The sequence below is a fragment of the Emydura macquarii genome, unplaced genomic scaffold, assembly GCF_026122565.2.
Source record: "Emydura macquarii macquarii isolate MOO-44397 ecotype Brisbane River unplaced genomic scaffold, CSIRO-AGI_Emac_v2 contig_3692, whole genome shotgun sequence".
Taxonomy (NCBI): Eukaryota; Metazoa; Chordata; order Testudines; family Chelidae; genus Emydura; species Emydura macquarii.
The window spans coordinates 7585697-7612182 of NW_027133829.1; the positions used below are offsets into that span (position 1 = coordinate 7585697).

Below are 26486 nucleotides of genomic sequence, written 5' to 3' on the forward strand. Positions count from 1 at the left end.
TGTGGGTGGGTTCATAAATTCAAACGCTTCCAGGTCTGACACATTCCTTTCCCGTGAGACTTGCACTATGAAACCCCATAGTTTTTAGACCTGGATACCTGCATCTTAACTGGAAACTGCATTGTCAAGAGAGAGCAACTTGCATTGGGCAGCTGAACCTAACTCCTTCCCATTACACACACACACACATCACTCTTCCACAGTCTGTGTCGTGAAAGATGGGCTTGAGGCAACAGGTACCTTAGGCACGGACGCCATGCCCATCCAGTTCTGTGCTTGCAGCATTCAGCCGAAGGAGGAGGGAATTACCATATAGTTTTCTTATTTTACTGTTAAAGTACCAGGATAACAAAAAAATCAAACCATAAAGCAACCAGGCACCACACTAGACAAAGGAGGAGGGTTACATCTACGTCAGTCAGTGATGTGGTCCAGACATGCATACCACTGCTGGTGACCTCTTATCTCCTGCCCAAGGCCAGCAACTTCCGCTCACCAGGAAAGAAGGCGCAACTGTGATGGCTGAGTGGTTAAGGCGTTGGACTTGAACCTGTGTGCGGGAACCCCACTGGATTTCAAATCCTGCCCACAGCATGGTCTGTGTTTTAGCCAGTTTCTTCCCAGGGTCTGTTTAAACCCCCAATTCGCTCCCCATCCCCAACTAAACCAGGAAAGAAGGCAGCTCAAAGGAGGTTTCTCTTCCTTTCCTAAACAGATTTATTTGCATTTTAAAATGCAAGCACAGAACTGCACACTCCACAACCCCCTTTCCCCCCCAAACCAAATGCGGTACAGCCGCTGCAGCTGTGATGCATAGATGCCCACCCGCACCTCACAGCCCATAGTCACAGGCCTCAGGACTGTTCTTTACATACTGCTCAAAAAAGCCTTTGAGCATCTGCGAGTCAGTCATCGTAGCCTGGACAGCAGGATCCTCCTTCATGGCTTCCACCCAGCGCCTGAGCTTCGGGCTGTGCTGCAGACAGCTATGGGGACAGGAAAGAAACATCATATGAGCCGAGGGGAAATGGAGAGCACATCACGGAAGCTGAACATTTAACGAGGTTCTACGTTACTGTTGGTTTCGCCTTCTCCCTCCCACAAGGTTATACTCAAAACCAGAGAGGAAATACATTTCAGGCCATAGAGCAGAGAGGAGGGCATCTCTAGGGACGTCTACACTGCATTTCAAACCACACAGCACTGAGTCTCACAGCCTGGGGCGACAGACTTGGGTTTGTGCTCCAGCGCTAAGAGAAGCTGTGCAGACATTTTGGGCTCAGCCCAGATCTCGGGTTCTGAAACCCAACCCCCACCCCAGGCTTCAGAGCCCATGGCCACCTGTCTACACAGCTGCTTTCAGTGCCATGGCTTGGGCCAGAGTCTGTAGACCTGGGCTCCGAGGGTTGCTGCCATGAATTTAAAATGCAGAGCAGACACATCCTTTAAGGCTATCATCAAGTCTTCTTTGTATAACCGAGGATGCATAGACACTGCTGCTGGATGTGCCTGCTCTAAGAGAGAAGCAAATGCTCCTTGTGTGAGGTACCCACCATCCTTTAGAACAGGGGTGCTCAAATATTTTTTTCTCAAGGTCCAGATTTCTTGGTCAAGGTCCGGACTCCAGAGAAACAATGTGTCACATGGCAAGTGCCCCTCTTCAACCATCATGTACAGTGCCGTGTAACATACCCAGGGCCTACTGCAGGATTAAACAAGAAGTGGACTGTGGGCAAAATCCAGACCGCCAGAGGCTTTTGACTGGACCATGAAACTCTGGGAGCCAGTGTGGGTAGAGGAGTGACTGGCCACGCGCCTGTGGGAGCTGGTGCCCAAGGCGGACACACAACTCAGGGAGGCAGGTGCCCCCTGCCCTCCCTAAATAGAGCTCTGCTCCTGCAGGGCTGACAGCAGGAGTCCCAGCAGGCACCTGGGGTTGACTTGTAACTCAGGGGGGCAGGGGTCCCCACACCCTTCCTAAAAAGAGCCCCACCAGGCACGCCAGCAGGGACTGAAGCCCCGAGTCCCAGCACAACCCACAGTCCAGTGAAAAGCCTCTGGCAGGTCGGATTTGGACCACGGGCTACCTAGTCACTACCCCTGCTTTAGAAGTTCGATGACACCCCCTTCCAGCCCCTGCCACTGGCCACAGCATGTGTTTTGATGGGGTGGAAGCTATTCACATTACATCGGCTTCTTGTGTGTGTCCATCATGATGGTCACCCCCCGCATCTCAATAAACCTCCCTTCTTGCCAACCCCTGAGCCCATTCTGCCCCTACATTTTGTTGGCCACATCAAGTTACCCAGTTTATGTTACCACTGGCTAATGACTGGTCACTGTTTCAGGGTAAATGCACCTGTATCCGTCCCTCCCTTCTCCACTCCAGGAGTGCCCAGTCTCAGGTCACCAGCCATCTCTGGTCTCTGAGCAGAGACCCTGGTCCACTCCCTTCCGAGTGGGGGGGTTATTAAGGCTGCACACCTTCCTGCCTTATAGTAAGAGAGGCAGACTGGCTTGCTGGGACTACAGACAGTGCCTGTGTTGCCTTCTCTCAGACAGCTACGAACAGCATGCTGCCCGCCATTACAAGTTACCGGGCAGCTCGCTCACTCCCTCTAAATGAGGGAGATTTCATCTTAAGATAAAAGTATTACAGAAGAAGAACAAAACCACACACCCCTCTCCCCGGGCCAAAGTCTTTCTAACCCTCCATAAGAAGGTCTTGTCTGTTTGCCGGGTCAGAAAGACAGCCCCAAGTCAGTTTAAATGCTGCAACAGTACTGGGAGGGGTTAAAATGGCCAGGGCGGCCAATTAACTCCACAGGCTGTACCTGGAGGAAGAGCCAGGGAGCTGGGAACTAATTAGAAGCAGGTTCAGCTGTGGAGGAACAAGTGTGGCCTGTATAAAGCCAGGTAGCTGGCAGCAGACAGGGGGCTGCAGGAAAGCAGCAGCATTATTATTAATTATTATTATTGGGAGGCTGGCAAACCCAGAGAGAGAAGCAGCAGCCCAGGGAAGCAACAGCAAGAGGTGGGACCATGCAAAGGCCTTGGCTACTACCAGCAGGAGGTGCTACTAGCAGTGAGTGAACTCTGATGCCTCCCCAGAGGGTGCTACTGCTCTGTAGATTGTAAACACCTCTGTGATTCACTTTAATTTAATCTAGGGGTGTCCCCCCCACATGTTTTTAGTTCCTAGAGGAGCTGCGATAACCCTCCCTCCTGGAGTTGTCTACAATCCCTGGCCCACAATGATACAATATGGTCCCTCAAGACATGCCATGGGATTGTAACCGTCTCAGCCACGTGGCTTAAAATCCACATCCTAGTAGCTATCACTCAGCTCTACCACAGGAGAGCTAGAACAATAGCCATTGTTTGCTGGCACGCTCTCCTACCTGCATATTCTGCACAGTAGTTTGCAATTTCCAAGTCAGCTAGTATTAAAAGTCTAACCCTGCCTCTGCACAGTGTGTCCCATTGGGCTGAACTCCGCTCTTACTGCCTGACTTGTTCATTTAAAAACAGCACTTCTCCCTAAAAGTGGAGGGAGGCAATACTGACACCAGCTGCACATCCCAGTGATCACATAGGAGACGCTTGGCAGCTGTGATATACCCAGGGCAGAGGGCAGTAGGTGAGTGCTGGACCAGAGATGTGAGAGCCCCAGAATGCTCAGGGCTCTGTTCCCTGCTGACTAACTCAGAGCCATTAGGGGGCAATTAGGAGCAGCTGAGGCCAATTAAGGACCAGCCAGGTGCTTCATAAAAGCCCTCTGCGCCAAACCGTCCGTGCACAAGCTGGAGGAAGGCGCTGTGCTGCGGACTGGAGAGCAGAGTTCCGTGGTGGAGCAGCCAGGAGGAAGGTACCGGCTCAAGAAGCCATAAGACTGAAGGAGGGGGAAATTAGCCCAGGGGAAGTGTGCGCAGTTTGGAAAGCAGTGCCAGCAGCGCATAGCTGCTTCTCATAGAGCCCCTGGGCTGGGACCCGGAGGAGCGGGTGGGCCTGGGTCCCCACCCCCTCCCCTGGGAAGATGGGGTGACTGGCAACTTCCTGACCCACTACAGGCAGGAAAGCGTGAGACCCACTAGAGGGAAGCCAGCCATCTGCCACACAGCCTACAGCTTTGGCCTTTGCTTTTGGTGCCTGAGGTCAAGAGTTCAGATCCTGGGGGCTCGTTGCTCTTTGAGGAAGGATTTAGGGGCAAGCCTGGAGCTTAGAGCAGGGAACTGACCCAATCCTCCTACCACAGACTTCCTGTTTAACCCTGAGGAAGTCACTCCGTTCCCCATATGCCAAAAGGGGATAACGCAACTTCCCTACCTTCTAGGAGTGTTGTGAGGGTATAACAGATTTAAAAAGAGCTGTGAGTTGCTCAGATACTAGGGTAACCAGTGCCTGGGAAACCCCTATGACAGACAGAGGCCAGCTCACTTTGTGGGGCTAGTTCCATTACTAGGCGGTCTTAACTTTGGGAGAGCTTGTTTCCAATAGGGTGAGGTGCCTTCAGGGACTCTTTATTCGGGTTCATACAGCACTACACAATGGGGTCCCAGTCCTTAAGAGCTCTCGTAATGGGCTACAGCCTTACTACGCCCCCCCCTCTCCCTCTCCCATATAACCCATTACCCTGCCCCGTTCCTGTCTGGAGGATTTACACATGCCAGTCACACTCTCTAAGCAGGAGTGTTCCTGGATGGGGTAATTCAAAGTTAATTAAAAGCTGTAATACACCACTTGAAAATATGTAAAGGTCCATAAAACATTCAAGTACTTACTCATGGAATTGGAAGAATTCCAGTCGTTCAAACCAAGGCCATATCATGTAATCAATCATGGACACAGAGTCCCCGCCATAGAACACAGTCTTGTGACTGGCTAAAATCTGCAGAGGACAAGATGCAGCATTTAACATTTAAAAAGTTGCATGGAAAAGCCCTACAAAAAAATCAAAACATGCTGTAGTGGAAAGCAAGAACCGAGGAGGAGATCTACAGGAGAATGCATGCAGAAATGGCACCTCCTTATCTAAATTAATCATTCTTAAGGAGCCAGTTACTAAAGCAGCTCCAATATTAGGTTAGATACATCACATGCTGCAAGTTGGATTCTATTTTACCTTAAATGCAAGAAGAGTTCACAAATCATGAACAACAATCTTCTCAGGACCCAGGTGGCTGTGCTGGCAGTTGGGGGCAGTTACCAGAATTGCTAGTTTACAGGTTGTGGAGGAACCAAGACAGATATGGCAACCCAGGTGCATTTTATGTTTTTAAAAACCTTTATTTAAAGTGTGTGTGTGTACACACACACACACACTTCAGCTACACAAAAAGACTGGTTGAATGAGGGCATAAGGATTTCAGCTGTGTTTCTATTTTCACTGAATCCCCAAATTCAGGTAGCTTGTGAATACAATTCCACCACGTCATTGTCATTCTTAGACCTGTGCCAGAGTCCACCCTCAGTCACAAGAGTGGAGTCCTGCAGCTCAAAAGCAGGGGGATGCACTGTTCCCACAGCAACACTGATCCACAACTATCAAAACCCTAGTGCAGTGTAAACCGATTGTCACCAGTTTACAGGTGCAGCAACAGACTCACATGCCAATCTCTAATTTCAGATAGAGAGGAGGCTAACTTGTGTTTGTAAAGCAATCTGCCCTTCTCTGGGGCCTACTTTGGTAGGATCTTTAAGTATCAGACCTGGATTTGCAGCAAGGTCCCTAACCCACCTAGGCTTTATCCATATACAGAACCTTGTGTGACATTCTTATGAATTTGGTAGAATGAGGAGTGGACAAAGCTGTTTGTACAGCACCTAGCACAATGGGGTTTTGCTCCATAACTAGAACTTACACACTAAATTAGTAGTAATCAGGTCAGAATCAGAATCTATTCAGCCTTCCTCCCGAGTTAGTACTCTGAGGGGCTCTTTCAGACAACCTTAATGACAAACTTCCTCCAGATTCTTCAGGTCTGCTTTACATTGCTTATTTGTGGTGGGGAGGAGGAGAAAAAAATCTATTAAAAGCCTCAAACCATCATTCAGCAAACATCTGAGCAGCTGCTTTAGTCACCAGATGCAGGACAGAAAATAACCAGATGTTAGTAGTTTCATAAAGACGTGAACATGGCTCCCTCTGGTGGGCAGTGGTGAGTAGGAGACAGGACACTTCAATACATTTCATGCTTCTGTGACTAACAGCTCTTGGAAAGAGGCTGAATAGATTTTGCATGGCTGGATCCTTATCTTCTATAGCTCAGACTGGAATTTAAATCACTGCAACAGTGAGAGGGACTCCCCATTACTTGCTAATCCACATATCTAGAAAATCCTTCAGGATCTGTCTTTCATAGCAGCAGGCATCTCACAGCAGGGTTGGAAATGGGTGCGGAAGGGAAGCGTAGTTCTTTACTTCTCAGTGCATTTGTTTTGCAAGAAGTCCCATAGGAAGCAGCTGTCCACAAGAACCAGACATCACCTGTCAGTATTTTAGCTCGACTCTGATCAGTCACACACAGATGAAAGGCTTTACTCGAGAGGAATTCAATGTTTGAAGCATTTGAGAGTGGGATGTTAGTGTAGCTAAGCTGACGGGACAGACAGGTATTAGAGGGACAGGGATACTCTAGTGTCATCCAGACAAGTCATTAGCTGAAGTTGAAGGCAAAGAGGCAGTGACTGAAGTCTGAGCTATGGGAGGTTCAGAACAGAGGAGAAGCACGCTGAGATGCTGCGGCTTGCTCAAGGAGAGCGAAGCATGGTTTTTGGTTTTGCTGTTGAACATTCAGTCCCCTCTTTTCATCCCAATCAGATGACCAGCTAGTTTTTTTTTGGTTGCTTTATTTCTAGAAGATCACACTCCTTTGACCAAAGCAGCAAAGGAGTTCATCCATTCAAACAACTCTATTTTAGGAGTCACCCCACAGCCTGAGGGAAGGTGTGAATGTCATCGGCAGAGGGCAGCCATCTTATCCAAAGAATGACCGGGCAGCTGTTCTGGTTAACAGAATACAGCACTTGAAGTAAAACCGAATTTCAATCTCTTAATATACAGCCGAAGCCACCTGTTGCAGCTCCACTGAAGTTGATGGAGGTGCACAATTGTAACAACATGGCACACAGCTGGATTTTTGCGATGTTCCCCTGAGACAATGGCTTCTCAGGCTGACATGGCGAAGGCACATCTGTTTTCACACCCAGCAGCATGTAATGGAGTGATGTGGCCAGCATCACATCCAGCCACCTTTGACTACCTTAACTTAACAGATCAGGTACCACTGGAGTGAGAGATCAAGTGAGATTTGAACTCAGGAGCGTCATGATTCAAATGCCTTAACCACTCAGTCACCACCTCCACAGTGAAGGGATTATATTACATGGGAATGCGCAGGGAGAAAGGATAATTGCTAGTAGTAGGACAGAAGGTGCCCGATACTAAAGAAAAATAAAGGTCAACCTGATCCCCCAATATAGTTGTACTGATCTTAGAGTTACAGCAAAGAAACAACGGTCAGGTGGGCCTGGCTTTGGACCTGCTAACGTACCAGAGATGGTTCGAACGACCCAAAGCCTGACTGCTCTTAGAATCTGCTGCTTCCGTCCTAGGAAGGCAGGATATACATAGAACCACAGCAGAGGGGGTCAGCACTTGAGAAGGGTGAGGAACAAAATCCTCTATGAAGTCTACTACCGAGTTTCCAATTTAGCTCGAATTTAAACTGTCATGCTTAGCTGTTGGGAGTTTTCTATGCCACCCATCAGCGTAAACAGGACCACTCATTTTCCATTTTTTAAACAGGCTGAAATAAGTCCTGTATTCTTCCGGTCTCAAGGATTTCCAAGTGACAATCAGCCCCGTGTGCAAAAGAGGACTTCCATTTTGGTGCTTTTATTCCACACCAGAGAGTAGGGTGAACAACTGACATGAGTCCAGTTTCAGGACAGCATGATCTCATTTGTGGGACATGGCAAAATTGAAATAAGTCCCTTCAATGTAACCAAGAGCGCTGATTTTACCCTGGAGCAAAATAGCCAGTTTTGGGAAGCTGTAGACAGTTAAACCACCACGTGTAACTAAATTCTGCATTTAGTAGCTAGCAAGGTAAACAACCCACCCCCTTCCACACAAGGCCCCTTCTCCTCCCCCCCCCCCCACGCCCACAACTGCCACCCCCAATTCCATATTTTGTTGGACATTGTCCCACATCCTGAAACAATTGCACAGAGTATCCAATTGTGGGACTCTCCTATGATTTGCAGGACAGTTGGTCACCCTACCAGAGAGTGCTCCATTTCTTACCTCCTCAAATTTATCCAGCTTTTCACTGATCTCTGCTTTCAGCGCTGAACTGTCCTCCCCATTTTTAACGGCCAGGAGATGTTTGTGGGCGAGAGGCGGTAACTGAACAAACCAGAGAAGACAAAGTTATTGAGAGCTTGACCTCCTTGCAGAAGGCAGGTTCTCTCTCATTACAGGGATACCCACAAGTCACTTCAGCCCTCATCCTTAAAAGGTATCTGGAATCAATGGAAGTTAAGTGCCTTAAACCCCTTTCAGGATCTGGGCCTTCATGCTTAAATTTAGGTTTTGCTAAAAAGACAGACACATGCACACACCACACTACATACAGCCTAACAGCGACAGACGTGTTCTTTGTGTTTCAGAGAAAACACAGGTTGCAAAAGAGAATTTAAATGCTAGCACTGAAGGATTGTAATAATGCAGGAGAGTCGGAAGAGGGAAGCTCACTAGTCCTTCCATTGTTCAAGCTGACTATGGTGCCAAAAAGAGCCAATAATAAAAATGGTGAAATGCAAACTGACATTCCTTTCTAAGGATTCTTCTAAAATTCTAATCAATGTTACTAGGAAAGTGTATTAAAGAGACAGTGAGATTGACACATACTTTTTTTAAAAAAAAAGGCAGTCTAGGCCACTAATAGTGTATCTCCAATAATTTTGTAGTTTAGTACTTGCCAGAGAAGGCAGGTGATCGTATTGTAACTCGCACCAAATATTAGCCAAGTTTAGTTATTTTAAAGCTTCTTTTTGGCTTCCAGCGGCTTAAAGACCCATACTTTAAAGAATTATCCTAGAGTTAAGGATATGAGTGGCAGTGATGCAAGCATTCACCCAGTTTGCCTTCTTTGCCTGTGGTTTGTCTATATCGCATGGCAAAGTACACCACACAGGTATGATTTATAGGGCACTAACTGTCCCATGTAGACCCTGCTGGCACACTCCAGAAGCTACCTCATTCACGTTTAATGTAATCTGAAACAGGACTATATTAATGCAAACTAGGTACTTTTCAAAGCATGCCCACAGGGTTTATATGGGGCAGTCAGAGCACAGCACCTTAGAGCGCTTTTAAAAAAGAACAAAACCCCCACAGCTCTGGTACACTTTGCTGTGCCGTGAAGACAAGCCTTAAGACTGATCTGCTAACCCCCTTAACTGAATGCCATTGTTTCCCCATTCTGCACTCAGTCCTACAGATTCAACTAGCTTAAAAGATCTTCTGCTTTAACCTCATGTTCCTTTTTCTGTCTTTCAAATGCTGGCAGAGATAGACAGCTTAGCAGTGTTCTGGATCAGCAAATGGCTCTTACATTTAAAAAGTGATTTTATTAGAGACAAGAGCCATCCTAAAAAAGTCTCTACAAAGCCATGCACAATACGAGTGCTGCACTGAAGCAGGTTACACCGCCCCTTCCTGATCACACTGTACCTTGGAGAATCTTTCCAAGAGCATCTTTTGATACGCTCGCTCATATGGGTCTGTAGGTAGCAGCTTCTTCCCAGGATATGCTTCATCCAAATAATCACACGTGATTGGAGATTCATAGATCAGCTGACCCTTGCTGGTCTCCAGAATAGGTACCAACCCAAAGGGATTTTTCTCAAAGAGCCAGTCAGGTTTGTTTTTCAGATTGACATTAACTATTTCATGGCTGAAGACACAAAGCAAGATCAGTTTTATTAGTCTGCTCCAGTAACATCAAATAAAGCAATAGTTCATTGTTAACTAACCAACCAACCGGACAATACTGAGACAAGAGAGAGAACCAGGAGAACATCCCCATTGATTTACCTCCTTTCTTGAAGCCCTGACAGAATGACAGGTCTTCACTTTCCAGGGCTTCTAATATGGAACTTCACACACTAAGAATAAAGAGCCCAGCAGGGCAAGAGGAAGACAAGAGCTCTCCTTTAGTAAAGAAAATAACGTACCTACCCAAATACCAGGATAAAGCAAATACTGCCCCACCCAGTCTCATCGCCAGTTCAGCCCGACAAGCAAGAGAATGAAGCAGATTTGCCTTTGGCCAGAGCAATGGCAGGCAGGTGTACCAGAAATGCAAGACGTCAGGACAGTAGCACAAAGAATGGAATTATAGCACACCCTGAAAGCCTGGGTGAACAACTAACAGCCGCTGTGCACTCTTACAGATCACCCATTGCTGGACACCCACTTTGGACTACTGTGCGGGGGAATCCAAGCCTCTCCCATGCTGAATCCCTAGGGGCCTTTGAGCTCCTGGAGCCTGAATGGCGTCCAGTCTGCCTCAATCTGTGTCCTTGGGCATGCTCAGGGCCCAGCCCTTCTATCTGGCACCCTACTCCAAGCTGTCCAACTGCCTAGCCCTCTGAAGTGTCAATGCTGTGCCTAGACTTCCTGGTACATAAACCAACTCCTCCCCCAGAACTCCTCTCCCAACGTATGACAACACTTCCAGTTTACCCAGCTCCAAGCATGCAGCAGTTCTGGAGCAATTGGCACGTATACACATGGCCCAGTCTAATCTCTATGCCCTTCACTGAGCAGATAAAGCTGAGAAGAGTACAGCTTATACAAAAACACTCAGCTCCCAAATGCAATGGCCCACACTAGCTCACCTTTCCCTTGGAGGATCATCTGTCTTCTGTCTGTCAGGCAGGCAGGATCCTCCAACCGCTTGCCTATCCTGCCCCTGCAGCAGACTCTCTCATCTTAGTACAGTGTAAAATGGCTCTCCTCCCTCCCCACCCTTATGAGGTCATTTAAAAGACTCTAGCTGGGGTCACCTGCTTCTCTTGTGCTGCTCTGCTAAATGGAAAGTTCCATTACATTCCGCCACCCTGCCCCCGCCCAATCCCCCCATTCACGTAAGAGGAAGAAGCACCTTCCCCCAGCAAGGCCAGATCCATTGCGCAAGATGCATTACTTTGAATAGGCCATGGAGAGTGCTGCTCGCTCACCATTTTCTCTGGCCCGACAGAGACATGACGCAATGCTGCTCACTCAGGGTGGACCCACACACATATAGGCTTTGGATGACACAGCCATTTCATGACACGATTTCATAAAACCATCCACAGTTCAGAAGGGGTATAGGCAGAACCCCAGCTTAATCACATCCACGTAAGAGGTGACAATGTTAAAGGCAGGTAAACCCAACTAAAATAGAGTTCCAATTTAGACTGCATGTGCCCATGCCACATACAAGTCTAGGAAGCTCACAGGAGGAAGGAGGAGTGATTCACATTCTGGAGTAACAACCTGCAACTGAATTTTACTCTGACCTTAGTCTGTTTCCCTTCTATTCAGTGCGTCTATTCTTAACCTGTGGCTAAGACAAAGAGTTGCTTAATTCTTAACTTGAGTTGCTTAACTCACTTGTACACGGGGACAAAAAAACATACATATATGGAATGGCCATATTACCACGTACCAGTCTCCCAGAACAAAATTTGTGTCGAGTTTCCAATTAAGCATATCACCTAACTCAAGTTAAATGCTAAACAGACAATACAGACAAACCCCAAGGTGGAAAATTCATGATCTGATCCCAGTATTCCTCCCCCAACCCTTTGGGCAGTCTTGTATCTGCATGATCATGCAGTTCCTGGTCCTGCAAACTGTTCCTGAAGATAAACCCCTGCTCCAAGGCAGAGCCCTACAGACTGCAGAGACTCTGCACAGGATACCTGCACACAGCAGTTTGCAGGATCACCATCTTCCACTGTAAGCCCTTTACAGCCATGGAAGATGATAGTCTGTGCTGCAGAGTTTCTGGTGCTCTTTTGGGTATTAGATAAATATACAAAGCTACAAGTTGATCTATTTAACTGCCACAAAAACTATTCGAGACCTGGTGGGTCAGGTAATATCTTTTATTGGACCAACTTCTGTTGGAGAGACAAGATTTTGAGCTACACAAAGCTCTTAGGTCTAGGACAGAAGAGCTGTCTGTAGAACCATAGAATATTAGAGTTGGAAGGGAACTCAGGAGGTCATCTAGTCCAACCCCCTGCTCAAATCAGGACTAACCTCGGCCCAAAAGCTGGTCTTCCAGCTGGTTCAATGAAAGCTATCACCTCCCCCACCCTGTCTCTCTAATATGCTGGGACCGACACAGCTACAACACTGAATACAGCCAAAAACACTCCTGACTAATATTCTGTTATAGAAAAGGTTCCCAACCACAGATTCAGACCACAAGGATTGCACATGCCTAACGACACTCAACATAGCTGGACTCCAATCAAAGGACAAAGTTATGTTACACAAGAAGCAACCACCACATACAAAAACAAAAACTTACACATACAAAATACCAAAAAAATTCAGAAGAGACCAAATGGGTGCAAGTTACTTAGGTTGTCTTCTGTATAGGAAAATAGGTAGGTAGACTGTGCGGCTTTACTGCATTTAGGTCTCTGAAAGAATCAGAGAAAGACTGCAAAGTGATGGGGGAAGGAATGCTTAACCAATGAGAATTTGAAATCCAACGCTGGCCTATGTAACGTAGTTAGATTTGGGGACCAGGAGTGACTCAGCAATCAAACAGAGGTCAGACCACTTACTAACTGCAAGCTTAGTCATGTGCTTAATCACTTGTAACAAGGAATAAATAATTCCCTATTTAAAAGGGACTATTAAAAGTTTATCAAAGGATCCAGGGGAAGCTATAGAAATGCAACATCTTTTTTTAAAAGAAACCATGAACACAAGTACATTTACTATAGAAATCATGAACATGCTATATCTGAATGAGTGATAAACCAGAGAAAATATAGAATCATAGAATCATAGAATCATAGAATATTAGAGTTGGAAGGGACCTCAGGAGGTCATCTAGTCCAACCCCCTGCTCAAAGCAGGATTACCTCTGCTATATCATCCCAACCAGGGCTTTGTCAAGCCGCAGCTTAAAAACCTCTAAGGATGGAGATTCCACCACCTCCCTAGGTAACCCATTCCAGTGCTTCACCACCCTCCTAGTAAAAAAACTTTTTCCTAATGTCCAACCTAGACCTCCCTCCCTGCAACTTGAGACCATTGCTCCTTGTTCTGTCATCTGCCACCACCGAGAACAGCCTAGCCCCATCCTCCCTAGAACCCCCTTTCAGGTAGTTAAAGGCCGCTATCAAATCCCCCCTCACTCTTCTCTTTTGCAGACTAAACAAGCCCAGTTCCCTCAGCCTCTCCTCATAAGTCTTGTGCTCCAGCCCCCTAATCATTTTTGTTGCCCTCCGCTGGACTCTCTCCAACTTGTCCACATCCTTTTTGTATTGGGGGGCCCAAAACTGGACACAATATTCTAAATGCGGCCTCACCAATGCCGAATAGAGGGGAATAATCACTTCCCGTGACCTGCTAGCAATGCCCCTCCTAATGCAGCCCAATATGCCATTGGCCTTCTTGACAACCAGGGCACACTGCTGACTCATATCCAGCTTTTTATCCACTGTTACCCCCAGGTCCTTTTCTGCAGAGCTGCTGCCCAGCTCGTCGGTCCCCAGTCTATAGCTGTGCATGGGATTCTTTCTTCCTAAGTGGAGGACTCTGCACTTTTCTTTGTTGAACCTCATTAGATTTCTTTTGGCCCAATCCTCCAGTTTGTTTAGGTCACTCTGTATCCTATCCCTACCTTGCAGGGTATCTACCACTCCCCCCAGTGGTATACAGTGATCAGGCTGAGAGTTATGTTTTTCAGGATTTTGCTGCTCGATTTCCATTAAATAAAGACATACAAAATGATTAAATACACACTTTTGAGATAGGGTTTATCTGCTATTGCTACAAAGACCACACAAAATTACTGTAACTGAAAAACAAGAAATTTACTTGTGGATTTTTCTAATTAGCTTACTTTGTGCCTTTGATACTTTGTGCTTTCTCCCTTGGGCAGGCCTTCGCACAGCAGCAGGGGAGGTGAAAACATTCTTTTCAATAAAAACTGGAAATTTGAATGGAGCCCCACAATAGCTGGCTGGGAAACAACTTAGAAACAGTTTTGAGTACAGACTATACTTGAAGTTTTTTGGATTTTTTGTTTATTTTTAAAGATTTCCTGGATTTTCAGTTGATCCTTTTAAATAGGTTATAGGTAGTAAGAGTACCAGCTATTTGATTCATCCTGTTAAGCTTGGTAAACTATGGGAGACCATCGTGCTTAAGCCAAAACAGCTTTACAAAAACAAAAAAAGTCACAGCAGAGAAAGCAGTAGGGGGAAAAAAAAAAAAAAAATCTTCAGCCCCTAGCCCTTAGATACCAATGAGACCACCACCTTAGCGTTATGTGTTCTTACTTAATTCCTTTGGCCTTCAAGACGAGCCGTGTTCTCTGTGCAAAGGGACAGAAGCGCATGCTGTAGACCCGGATCAATCCCTCGGGGACAGGGCCTGGAGCAATGCTTCCTACAAGAGAGTTATGTTAGTTAGTCTAGGCGTTCACCTACAAAATTACAGGCTTCCTCTTAACAGGAGGTTTTAAAAAAAGAAAAACCAGGGGCCTGGGGCAAGGAGGGAAAAAAAGGGGGCGGGGGGGGGCGTGTTCTCAAAGTAGCAGTTGCTCTTCATACAGAGCTTGGAATACTTGATTTTCCCATGGTAACAGTGTCTTGTAAGAGTTTCTCCTGGTAACCCCTCATTCTGTAAGAGGCTCCTGGAGAAAATAAATCAGGTTTCAGTCTGCGGTGAAGGCCATGGGGTGAATCAGTTTTCCAGGGCAGTACAAGAACAGACATTCTGGCTTTATAGAGCTGCTCTCCTGCATATCATGCCTCCCAGCAGCCTGAGACAAGTCTCCCACGGTGTCACCTCCTTGCAGAGGACGGCACACAGCCCGTGCAAGACACCAGGACAGCCTCCCCCCGCCTGAGCAGAGAGCACGCCCGGAGCCGGGGCAGGGAAGGGGTGTGCAAGCCTGCCCACCAGAGCCGGGTACAGGCAGGCCCCCGGGGGGATGCAGCAGAGCAGGGTGCATGGAGGGGACTTCTCCCCCGCCCGGGACACCCCAACCAGACGCTGCAGGCAGGAGGGGAGAAGAGACAGGCGAGGGGCTGGTCTGTGCACCAGTCACAGCCAGGAAAGCAGCGCTGCGGCGTGCACTGCAACCCCCGACGAGTCCGAGCCGGGAGATCACCGCCCCCGCCTTGCCCCCAGCACCGCCTGGGCGAGGACGCAGCGCGGGGGCCCCGGGCCCGCAGAGCGGCCGAGCCAGGACGAGCCGAGCCGAGCCAGGCGTCTCGCAGCCCTGCCGGCGCCCGCCCACCTTTTCCCAAGCTCCGCGCTCCCTTCTCGGCCATGGCCACGCGGCGCGGCGCGCTCGGCTCGGCGCTTCCTGCCCGCACTGGCGACACAAGAGCTACTGCTGCCGGCCCACGGCGGCCGCTGGCTTAAGAGCCCGGCTCCGCGCCGGGTCAGTCCCTCCCCCTGGTGCTCAGCGAGCCAGTTACAGGGCAAGGAGCAGAAACTGCCCCGCTTCCGCACCCGGACGGGGACGGGGACAGGGGGCGGGGGGAGTTCATACACACACACACACACACACACACACACACACACCCAGGCAAGGGGGGGAAGTAGATTCACACACACACACAACCTGGTAAGGGGGGGGGAGCAGATTCACACAAACACACAATCAGGCAAGGGGGGAGCAGATTCACACACACACAATCAGGCAAGGGGAAGCAGATTCACTCACACACACACACACACACACACACACACACACACACAATCAGGCAAGGGGGGAAGCAGATTCACTCACACACACACACACACACACAATCAGGCAAGGGGGGAGCAGATTCACTCACACACACACACACACACACACACACACACACACACACACAAATCAGGCAAGGGGGGAGCAGATTCACACACACACACACACACAAAATCAGGCAAGGGGGGAGCAGATTCACACACACACAATCAGGCAAGGGGGAAGCAGATTCACAGACGCAACCAGGCAGAGGGGGAGCAGCAGATTCACACACCCCAATCAGCAAAAGGGGGAGCAGCGGATTCATCCCCCCATACACACAGCAAGGGGAGGGGTGGTCACAGAAATATCCCTGAGGAAAAGGCAGAGGGGGAGCAGCAGAACTCACTGCCGCAGGCACACCAAGAGCAGACGTTATCCCTAGAGGAACTCAGGCCTACACTAGAGACAGTGAGGGAAGTACGTGGGGGCAGTGAAGGCAGCCTGGGGCTGAACTGGGGAGCAGAGCTAGTAGGCAGTGAGCTGTGATACAGGAGAGTAGGAGCCAAGAGACCTGCAATCTAGTCCTGGCTCATGCATTAATTGGCTGCCTGACATTAGGCAAGTCGCTTTGCCTCTCCTTGACTCAGCTTCCCCATCTGTAAATCAAGGCTATTAATGCTTATCGCGGTTGTAATGTGCTTTGAGATCTTCCTAACAGTAAATGCCATTGGTCTGTGTTTATCAAGGAAGGTAGCTGCGGCACTATTATGGCTGGGATATTCAAGAAAAACTTGGCTCAGGCTTTAAGGGGAGTGAATAGTTCTCTCAAGATGCAGGAGGTCAGAATGGATAAGCCAGTGCTCACCCTGCCATCTAATATAATTCTATCCCATCCTGTGCTGACACTGACCCAGACACTGCTAAATTCTTTTTAATTTCCTTTATCCTGTTCTGTCTATGCCAGGGAGCCACGAAATCAGCCCCAGATGACTTTCCAAGTTAAATGGGCACCCGAAGGCAAAATTCCTGTATTGGCCCCATCACTGCAATGGAATGTATGGACAGACTTGCTGGATGGGAAGGGAAGAACCACTGATGCTTCCAGCAGCCTGCGATTCAGATAGAACCCTCCCCTTCAAGATGAAAATAAAAGAGGGGCACAATGGACGCTGGGCTTCACACCAGTGCTGGCTTGACAATGCCTCATGGAACTCACCAGCCTCTGCCACAGCTGTTGCTGCACGGGGGCCTGCTTCTTATGAACTCCTGTAATTTGTTTAATGCATGGTTAAGGTGAGCACACCTGACACAAACATAAGTCACAGCAGGACCTGAATTGCACAAACTATGGATTGGGCGGGGGGGAGGAAGAGATCCTATGATCCCAGTTCTCCAGCAGAACATAGAAGTATTCACGTTTTTCCTACCCTTTCAGAGTAAGGACATTCCCAGCCAGACTGCCTGGCCCTTATGTGGGTGCAAAATAAAGGTGAAGGGAGCATAAAGAGTCTTCCCCCCCTGTTATTCAGGGAAGGGCCAGCCAGAAGTGCAGTCCATCCCTCTGGTAAAATGAGGCAGAGGTGCAGTCCCTACCCCGGGGGCATTGTGAACCTGCCCTCAGTTCAGGACTGTGCCTATTTGACACCGTCTAGTTCTTAGGATGCACAATGGGACTATCAAACTCTTGTTTTGTTTTACCATTAACCCTAGATATGCCCCCTCATGATGACCGATCTCTCATCTCTTTTGTGGCCAAAGAGCATGAGAAACAGTCAGCAGAGAGGTGATCCATGCTGATAAAAGCATGATTTGATACTTTATTGGCCTAATGAACCCTAAGGTTGGCATTGAATCAACTGCCTGAATTTTTGCTAAGTCAGTGTTGCTGTGTGGTTATCTAACTTTGCTCCAGGGAGTGGTGTATACTATCAGGGAGTGGCGTGTATTGCCCAAGCATGTCCTGTTCCTTGCCAACAGCCTTTGCTGTGACCTCTGCTTTTCCTGGAGATTCTCAGGCAAAAACACCTAATATCCCAGCTACCAAAATTAATAATTTCTTAGGGGACATTTCTGTTTTCCTCTGAGTGCCCTTATTTACCTCCTACAGGGACAGAGTTAAATAGGGAACTGTCACTATCCCCTTTGGTTATGGAAGTAGTGACTCACTTAAATAATCTGGCTGATCAGGATGCAAGGAGGAGGGGTGTAGTAATTAAGGAGGATATAGGCACTCTGGTAACCCATAGCAGGTAACTGAAGGAAGGACAAGTAGGACCCATATACACAATGCAACACCAGAAGATCTGCACATGATAACACCCTCTGTCCAAATGCTTTGATGATGACACCCAGTGCTGGCACCCTAGGAAACTGAGTATGGTATGTGACAGATCTCCTAGCCTGGGGGGCTCGGTTAGCCATTTTAGCCTCAGGTCTGAACACTTAGCCAACTCCCTGAAATCCCTGCACCAAGTCTCAATATAGTGAGCAAAGCTCCTCCTCATCCTGTCCAAGTATTATGCAGTTTACTGAGTGATCTGAATGGACAACATCATGGCACTCTTGGTAAGGAAGTTTGCCCTGCTGTCCTGGGGCAGAATTTCCATGCTCTCTCCTTCTCTGTTGTGCAGTGTCCTTCCTCTGTGCTCTTTGTTGGTGCCCTCCACCACAAAGACCACTCCATTTCAATGGCGTTATGCATAAAGTTTTAAAATACTGTAGGATGAAAGGGCCCCCTCAAAATGCAGTCTGTGGTATTCTCTATAAAGGATTCACCTACACACAGGGCAAGAAGACAAGGCAGGAGCAGTCCATGCCACGCTTGGGGACAGAACTCAGACCCAATGCCCAATCTGGATAATGATGAATTCCAGGGTTTGGACAGTACAAGTCTAGATGCATAGCTCAGCATGACATTGCAATAACCATCTGTTCATATTATTTTTCACTGTGGATAACAAAGGAATGTTTCTGACACCTAATCTGATTTGTATCTAGGAATGAGGCCACACACCCTGAAATAGCTCCATCTGGCACATAATGCAGTAACTTCTCTGCTTAGCAACACTGATCACATAACCCCAGTGCTCTGCTCTCTGCTCCCACTGCCTAAAATCCAGTTTGGAGTCTCTGTCATGATATTCAGAGCCCTCCGTGAGATTGGTCCCTGTTACCCTCTATGGTATAGCCCCTGTGGTCATGATCTCCCAGGACAGTCCTATGAAAGGAGAGAGATTATTATTGATACTGCTGTCAAAATACTTGGGAGGTTCTGAAGATGCTACAATGATGAAAGCCACATAAATATGTAGATAAAAATTTTAAATGTTTCCACTTATCTGCCCTCCAGTGGTTAATTTTTCAGCAGCTCTTTGTTTGAAACATTAGAATCACCACCACATTTTTCCAAACAAAATTCCCCTGGATAAAGTATCTCACAAAAGGAAAACGATGTAAAATATTCTATGTAACTATCTATCTAGATGAAAGACATGCTAAATCACGCTCTGAATGAGAAAGGAAGCAAGTGTGCATGTGCCCGCTTGGAACAATAATCAATAGTGCTGGAAGAGAAAGAATGCTTAAGCTTTCTTATCCACCTCTGCACACTGGAGCAATCCAGTGTCTGGAGGATGCAAGAAAATTAGCAGTGGGTAATAATTAGCTAGGTTACAATGCAGGTGGATGGTGCAGTATGGACTGCAAAGATACTCCCTTCAACCAGCAGTGAATGCTGCCTGAGTAAGGACTGCAGGATCATCGTCAAAGTCACTTTTTGATAGATTTGTTGCTAACGTTCTGGGAAGGGTTCCCCCTCCCCACAATTGCTAACCTAGTACATGGGCCTCACTGCCTAGTTACTGAGCTCCAGCACTGAGAAAAAATGCATCACCCTCAGCAGGGTGGGGCGGGGGGCCTGGCGAAGGTGGGGGAAGGACAGAAGTAGAGAGGTTTGATAATAGACAGGAACGAAGTTAAAGGTGGGCTGGGGTTGATACTAGATGGATGCTGAGTTGGGGGTGAGGGTTGATACCAGTGGAGCTGGGTGGTTGGCAGAGGTGGATGGGTGGCTTTGATATCAGGTGATTGCTGGGGGGAGGGGTGGTGGTGCAGTTAACTAATGGCTGGTAGAGGTGAGGACAGATTTAGGGGAGGACATAGCAGGTGGGGGTTGAAGTGAGTGAGTGGCTGGGTGGAAGAGGTGATGGGGGGTGATATCAGATGGGCGTTGCAGTGGGGTTAGCTGATGGCTGGTAGAGGTGAGGGTCAATGGGGTTGATATCAAATGGGTGCTAAGGTGGGTGTTAGACATGGGGAGTTGATATCAGGTGAGTGCTGAGGTGGGTGGATGATAGACTTGAAGGCTGGAAGGTCATCTAGTCTGACCTCTTGTATATCACAGGCCATCAACACCACCTAGCACCCACACTCTAAACCCAACAACTGAAATCAAAGTATTACAGCCCACAGGAGACTAGGGTATTATGTACCACAGGGAAAGAGGTGAGGGACCCAGGTGCATCAATGCCCAAGGCCCTTGCAATAGCAGGAAAATGATTAAGTGAGATACATCTAGATAATCCTGGCAAGAGACCTGCACCCACACCCTGCAGAGGAAGGCAAAAAAAAAACAAACCCTCCCAGGTCACTGCCAATCTGCCTTGGGGGAAAATTCCTTCCCAACCCAACATGTGGTGATGAGTTACACTCTGAGCATGTGAGCAAGAATGAGCCAATCAAGCAACCAAGAGACAGAAGGCTTGGCACCACCTCAGAGCACTGGCCCTACCTCATCTAATGTGCCATCTCTAGCCACCACCATTTCTGATGCTTCAGAGGAAGGAGACCAAAACAAGCAACCTCATTGTACAGTTGCCTTCATACACTTGTCCAGCTCTCTCTAAAAACTAATTATTATTTGCCCCCAAAACTTCTGTTAGGAGGCTGATCCTGAACCTCCCTCTTCTGATGATTAGAGGACTTATTGAGGTACATGGGGCAAAGAATTAGTTTACATTTTGGGCCATACCTACATTAGCTTTAGTCTCCTTCCCCATCCAGTGACACAAACTCATCCTTCCTTATTCACTTCTTATTTATATAATTAACAAAGCATTTTATTATTCATTTTAATTTCATTGGCAACAGCTAATTCAGCTTGACTTTTAGCAATTGTAACTTTGTTCCCACATTTTCTGACCTCTAGCTTTTTTTGCTGATCAATTTCATTCCTTATGAAGTCTTTTTCATTCCCTATAGGCTCTCTGGTAACTCCTAATCTTTTTGCAGTGGTTATTCATGCAGCTGGGCCTTCCCCCACAAGTTCTTTCCCATTGCTTGGATTGCAAATTTCAATTTTTGTTTAACTGAAGAAATTCCAAGCCTCCTTTATATTTAAGTTCTTGAGCTCTTAGTCTGGTTAACATCTTTATCTAATTCTGTTAGATTCCCCAAAGTTGCCCTTTTCAAATAAAAAAAACACAAGATGATCATCAGATTTTGCTTATCCTTCCATTTCATTTAGACAGAACTCACGATCATTCAATCCAAGGTTATTTCCTATGACCAGCTCTTTTAAGATGGCCTCACTACTTACCGACACCTGGTTTAACTTACACCACCTCTTGTTGGTTCAGTGATGATTTGAAGAAAACCGTCCTCTATCACATCCAGGAATCACTGGGCCCTACCACTATAATTACTATCTTCACAGTGAAGTTAAAGTCTCCCATTAGGGCACAATTCCTAATAGTATTTATAGCCTAAATACTATTAGCAAGCTCTCTATCCACACCCAAGTGTGACCCTCAACCTGGGGTTCTACAACAGACCCCTAAACCTATCCCAATAGACCAGTGAAGTCTCAACCCATGTACCATTGTGAGCCACATAGGCAGGTCTCTACCTGTTGTGTGGATGCATGCACCCCACCCCATATATATACCACCTCTATGGCCCAGGGGATGTCACATGGGCCACAGCTGTGGGCTGATTGTTCCACCCTCTGGGTTGAGAGCTACCCATTGCAATTTACAATCCAAAGTGATCCTGACCCAAACTGGTTCTGTTTTGTCCCTGTTACTCCTCATTTCTCAGCTCTGCTGCTGTGCAAAGCTGCCCCGCCCCCATAGGAGAGGGTAAATGGGGGGGAGGGGCAGATCCAGGGCTCTGAAGCAGCCCACAATGAGAAGTCCCAACACTCCCGCTCTCTCAAAACTAAATGGCACCCGCTCGCTCATTGGTTGGCGCCCGCATCGAGCGTTTAACCAATCAGCTGCACGTTCGGAGGCAGGCGAACGGAGGAAGCACCCCAATAGCCAATGGCGGAGGCTGTTCTTGTTCCTAGGAGACCGATGTAAACGCTGCGGCGGGTAGGGGTGGAGCGGACTCAGTTACGGCTGTTTTGGGGTCGGGGCTATGCAGTCCGAAGCGGAGAATGGGGGGGACAGCGGCCGCCGCCGCCTCGCCGGAGGAGCCGACCTGGAAGTGAGGTGGGGGGAGGCCGCTCGTAGCCCGCCCGCCTGCGCCGGCCCTGACAGCCCCCGAGCCTCTTGTGCCCCCAGTCCCCGTGTGCCCCGCCACCAGCCCCCCAACCCCTATGTGCCCCGGCCCCAATCCCCGTGTGCCCCGCCACCAGCCCCCAACCCCTATGTGCCCCGGCCCCAATCCCCGTGTGCCCCGCCACCAGCCCCCAACCCCTATGTGCCCCGGCCCCAATCCCCGTGTGCCCCGCCACCAGCCCCCAACCCCTATGTGCCCCGGCCCCAATCCCCGTGTGCCCCGCCACCAGCCCCCCAACCCCTATGTGCCCCGGCCCCAATCCCCGTGTGCCCCGCCACCAGCCCCCCAACCCCTATGTGCCCCGCCCCCAATCCCCGTGTGCCCCGCCAAGCCCCCAACCCCTATGTGCCCCGCCCCCAATCCCCGTGTGCCCCGCCACCAGCCCCCCAACCCCTATGTGCCCCGCCCCCAATCCCCGTGTGCCCCGCCCCCAGCCCCCAACCCCTATGTGCCCCGCCCCCAATCCCCGTGTGCCCCGCCCCCAGCCCCCAACCCCTATGTGCCCCGGCCCCAATCCCCGTGTGCCCCGCCACCAGCCCCCCAACCCCTATGTGCCCCGGCCCCAATCCCCGTGTGCCCCGCCACCAGCCCCCCAACCCCTATGTGCCCCGCCCCCAATCCCCGTGTGCCCCGCCACCAGCCCCCCAACCCCTATGTGCCCCGCCCCCAATCCCCGTGTGCCCCGCCCCCAGCCCCCAACCCCTATGTGCCCCGCCCCCAATCCCCGTGTGCCCCGCCACCAGCCCCCCAACCCCTATGTGCCCCGGCCCCAATCCCCGTGTGCCCCGCCACCAGCCCCCCAACCCCTATGTGCCCCGCCCCCAATCCCCGTGTGCCCCGCCACCAGCCCCCAACCCCTATGTGCCCCGCCCCCAATCCCCGTGTGCCCCGCCACCAGCCCCCAACCCCTATGTGCCCCGCCCCCAATCCCCGTGTGCCCCGCCACCAGCCCCCCAACCCCTATGTGCCCCGGCCCCAATCCCCGTGTGCCCCGCCACCAGCCCCCCAACCCCTATGTGCCCCGCCCCCAATCCCCGTGTGCCCCGCCACCAGCCCCCCAACCCCTATGTGCCCCGCCCCCAATCCCCGTGTGCCCCGCCCCCAGACCCGCAATCCCCGTGTGCTCCGCCCCCTTGTCCCCTGTCCTCCAGCCCCTCAGGTGCCTCACCCTCCTGCTACCCTGTTAACCCTCCTATGCCCTGCCCTGCCCTGCCCTCAGCTCCTAAACTCCCCCAACTCCACATGTGGCCTGCCCTGCAGGCACCTATGCCCCGTCCCCATATGCCCTGTCCTCACCCGTTAACCCCCACGTGCCCTGCCTCCAGTTACCCTATTAATCTCCATGTGTCCTGCCCCTGAGCTCCTCAGCCCCCCATTCGTTCCAAGATGTGTCCTGCACCCAGCCGCACCCATTAACCCCATGGGGCCTGCCCACAAACCCTGCACACCCCATGTGTCCCACCCCAGTCCCCCATGTGCCCTGTCCCTGAGCCCCATCCCCACCCATTAACCTCCATGTGCCCCACCCCAGCATTAACCCCATATTTTCTGCCCTCAGCCTCCAATCTCCACCATGTGCCCAGCCCCACATTAACTCTTATGTGCTCTGCCCTAGAGTCCCCAGCCCTCTATTATCCCCCATGTATGCCAGTCCCAAATCCCTCAACCCCACCCATTAACCTCCATGTGCCCTAAACCCCCCATGTGCCCTGCCTTCAAAATTCCCCATTAATTCCCATGTAGCCTGCCTCATGCCCTGTCCCTGAGCTTCCATTGTTCACCATATGCCCTGCCCCTCAGCCCACCTTATTAACCCCAAATTCCTTGCTCCTGAATCCCTCAGCCCCACCTTTTAAACTCCTTGTACTCTGCCCCTGAGCCTGTCAGCCCCACCCTTTTACCCTGCTTCCAAGCCTCTCGGTCCCCTTGTTAACCACATGTACCCCACCCTTTAACCCTTCCTCATTAACCCCCATGTACTATACCCATTAGGCCCCCATTAACCCTTATATACCCAGCCTGACCCTGTCAGCCCCTTCCCATCAAACCTCACATACCCCACCCCTGAACTCCTCTCAGCCTGACCCCATTAACCCCATGTACCTCAATCCCATCTACCCCAAGCTCCACAGCTTCACCCTCATTAACCTCCATGTACCCTACTCAGAGCTCCATCCCCATCAAATCCCATGTACCCCACTCCTCACACATTCCCTTGAGCCCCAAGTACCTCACTCCTCAGAGGCTCCCACTCAATCTCAGCTCCTATGTCACCTGTTGCTCCCCACCCCTGAACCCGCATACTCAATCTGTCCCCCTCCCTCAGTCCATCCTGTCTAAAGCCCCTCAGGCCAAATTCACGAAATTTCCCTAACCTGTCCATATCACCTCAACTCTGTTGTTTCCTACCCCAGTGGCTCTCAACCTCTTTATCTCCTTCCCTCCCTGTCCCTGCCAGATTAATTTAACTTGCAGACCAGAGATTTGCAATTTTTTGATCCCCAATTGTCCCACCTCTATGCAGTGAAAATTTTCCTTCTCTCAAAGTATATGCCAATCCCACAACATCCTTTCTGGATTTGAGCAAAAATGAGTTACAGTCAAATTAATCCATTCCACGTGTATATTGGTTGAGATTTCCAAGGCATTTAGACACATTTTTCTGTTTAATTTAATGGAAAATAAGTGTTTAAATCCCCTCTACTGCTTCGAGTATCTCAGCCATGAGATCATCTACCACTACTAATATTTGGAAGCAGAGCCTGCAGTTAACTGCAGCACTTATTGGAGGAGATAATCATGTAATCCTTTATTATCTTCTCTCTCAAAAGCCTCACATTGCAGCCACAACCCTTCTGATCCTTAAATAGTAATATTCCTTTATCTCTGAAGCTGGCCAGTGTGGTCCAACGTTCAGTCTGAGTAGGTCACTCAAGAGACTTGAGGTGACCTCTAGAGCTGTATGGGAATAGGATTTTCCACATCACAAAGACTTTTTGATTCTGAATTTTTTTTTTCATTCTGAACTGGAATTAAAACAAAAACTTTTGAAAATGTCTATGAAACAAAATTCCAATTGTTTTAGTTTAAATAAAATTGAAGTGTTTTGTTCCAATTTTGACTTATTTTTATTTTATTTTATATTATACGATATAAAAAATTCAAATGAAAAGTAGTTTTGCAATGGAACATCAAAACATTCTGTCCTGGAAAGATCAAAATGGAAAGACCTTATCAGAACACTCCATTCCATTTTTTTTTAACAAAGTTTTATGGAGAACAGCATATTGCCATGAAATGTTGCACATTTGCTGAATCGGCATTTTCTGACAGGAAAACATTCCATTAGAAAATTTCTGACCAGCTCAGTCACCTCCTTTTACTGAAACTGAACTTGTTTGCAGTTTTTGACCTGAATTTGGCAGCTCACAGTCTGGTCTGATTGTGAAGTGTGATACTTGTATGTTTTATAAGCATAAATTGTAGTGCTATCATAGTAACTTTGTGTCTGCATATATGTTTCAGAGAAGTTTTTGTGAGTTTTTTTCTGTGTATAGACATCAAAAGGTCCTTTTTGTTCATTGGCCCAGAACCAATGCTGGATAAAAGTGAGCTACTGGTCCTCTTGCGTATTCATTACAGGTCTGCCAACCTGCCCTGGCAAGCCAGGCATCTGGTGCATGTGTAGAGGGCTCAGGAAGGAGCTCACCAGCTTAACATCTCTCTCTGTTGCCATGGTGCTCAGCTCATCTTGTGAGCATGTGGCGATCCCCTAGCAAGCCACAAATGAGCACCCCCAATCTTCTCAAACAGCAGATAGCCCTCTGGTGAGTGGGGCAAAGAGTAAGAGAGAGACATCATGGGGAGGAAGGAAGGGGAAGAGAGCCTTCCTCCACCCCAACCCTGCCAAAAAAAAAAAAAAAAACCCACTAC

General features: G+C 48.9%; 2 protein-coding genes and 1 long non-coding RNA gene across 3 annotated transcripts in view; 2 read left to right on the forward strand and 1 right to left on the reverse strand.

Annotated features, from left to right (window-relative positions):
• Nucleotides 1-693: 693 nt before the first annotated feature.
• Nucleotides 694-15636, reverse strand: GSTO1 (glutathione S-transferase omega 1). Its single transcript, XM_067537176.1, has 6 exons — nt 15552-15636; nt 14587-14695; nt 9740-9962; nt 8309-8410; nt 4782-4888; nt 694-986 (listed from the first exon to the last, which is right to left on the reverse strand). The coding sequence occupies exons 1-6, from the start codon at nt 15583-15585 to the stop codon at nt 833-835; spliced, it is 729 nt and encodes a 242-aa protein (XP_067393277.1). The 5' UTR covers nt 15586-15636; the 3' UTR covers nt 694-832.
• On the forward strand, nt 8350-10689 carry LOC137146065 (uncharacterized). Its single transcript, XR_010917825.1, has 2 exons — nt 8350-8463; nt 10462-10689. It is a non-coding gene; the product is annotated as an uncharacterized lncRNA (long non-coding RNA).
• A 6769-nt stretch (nt 15637-22405) lies between the features above and the next one.
• CFAP43 (cilia and flagella associated protein 43) overlaps nt 22406-26486 on the forward strand; it is a 78123-nt gene continuing 74042 nt past the window's right edge. The window contains exon 1 of the mRNA XM_067536944.1: nt 22406-22483. Coding sequence (XP_067393045.1) covers nt 22410-22483 — 74 coding nt within the window. The 5' untranslated portion in view covers nt 22406-22409. The remainder of the gene's footprint in view (nt 22484-26486) is intronic.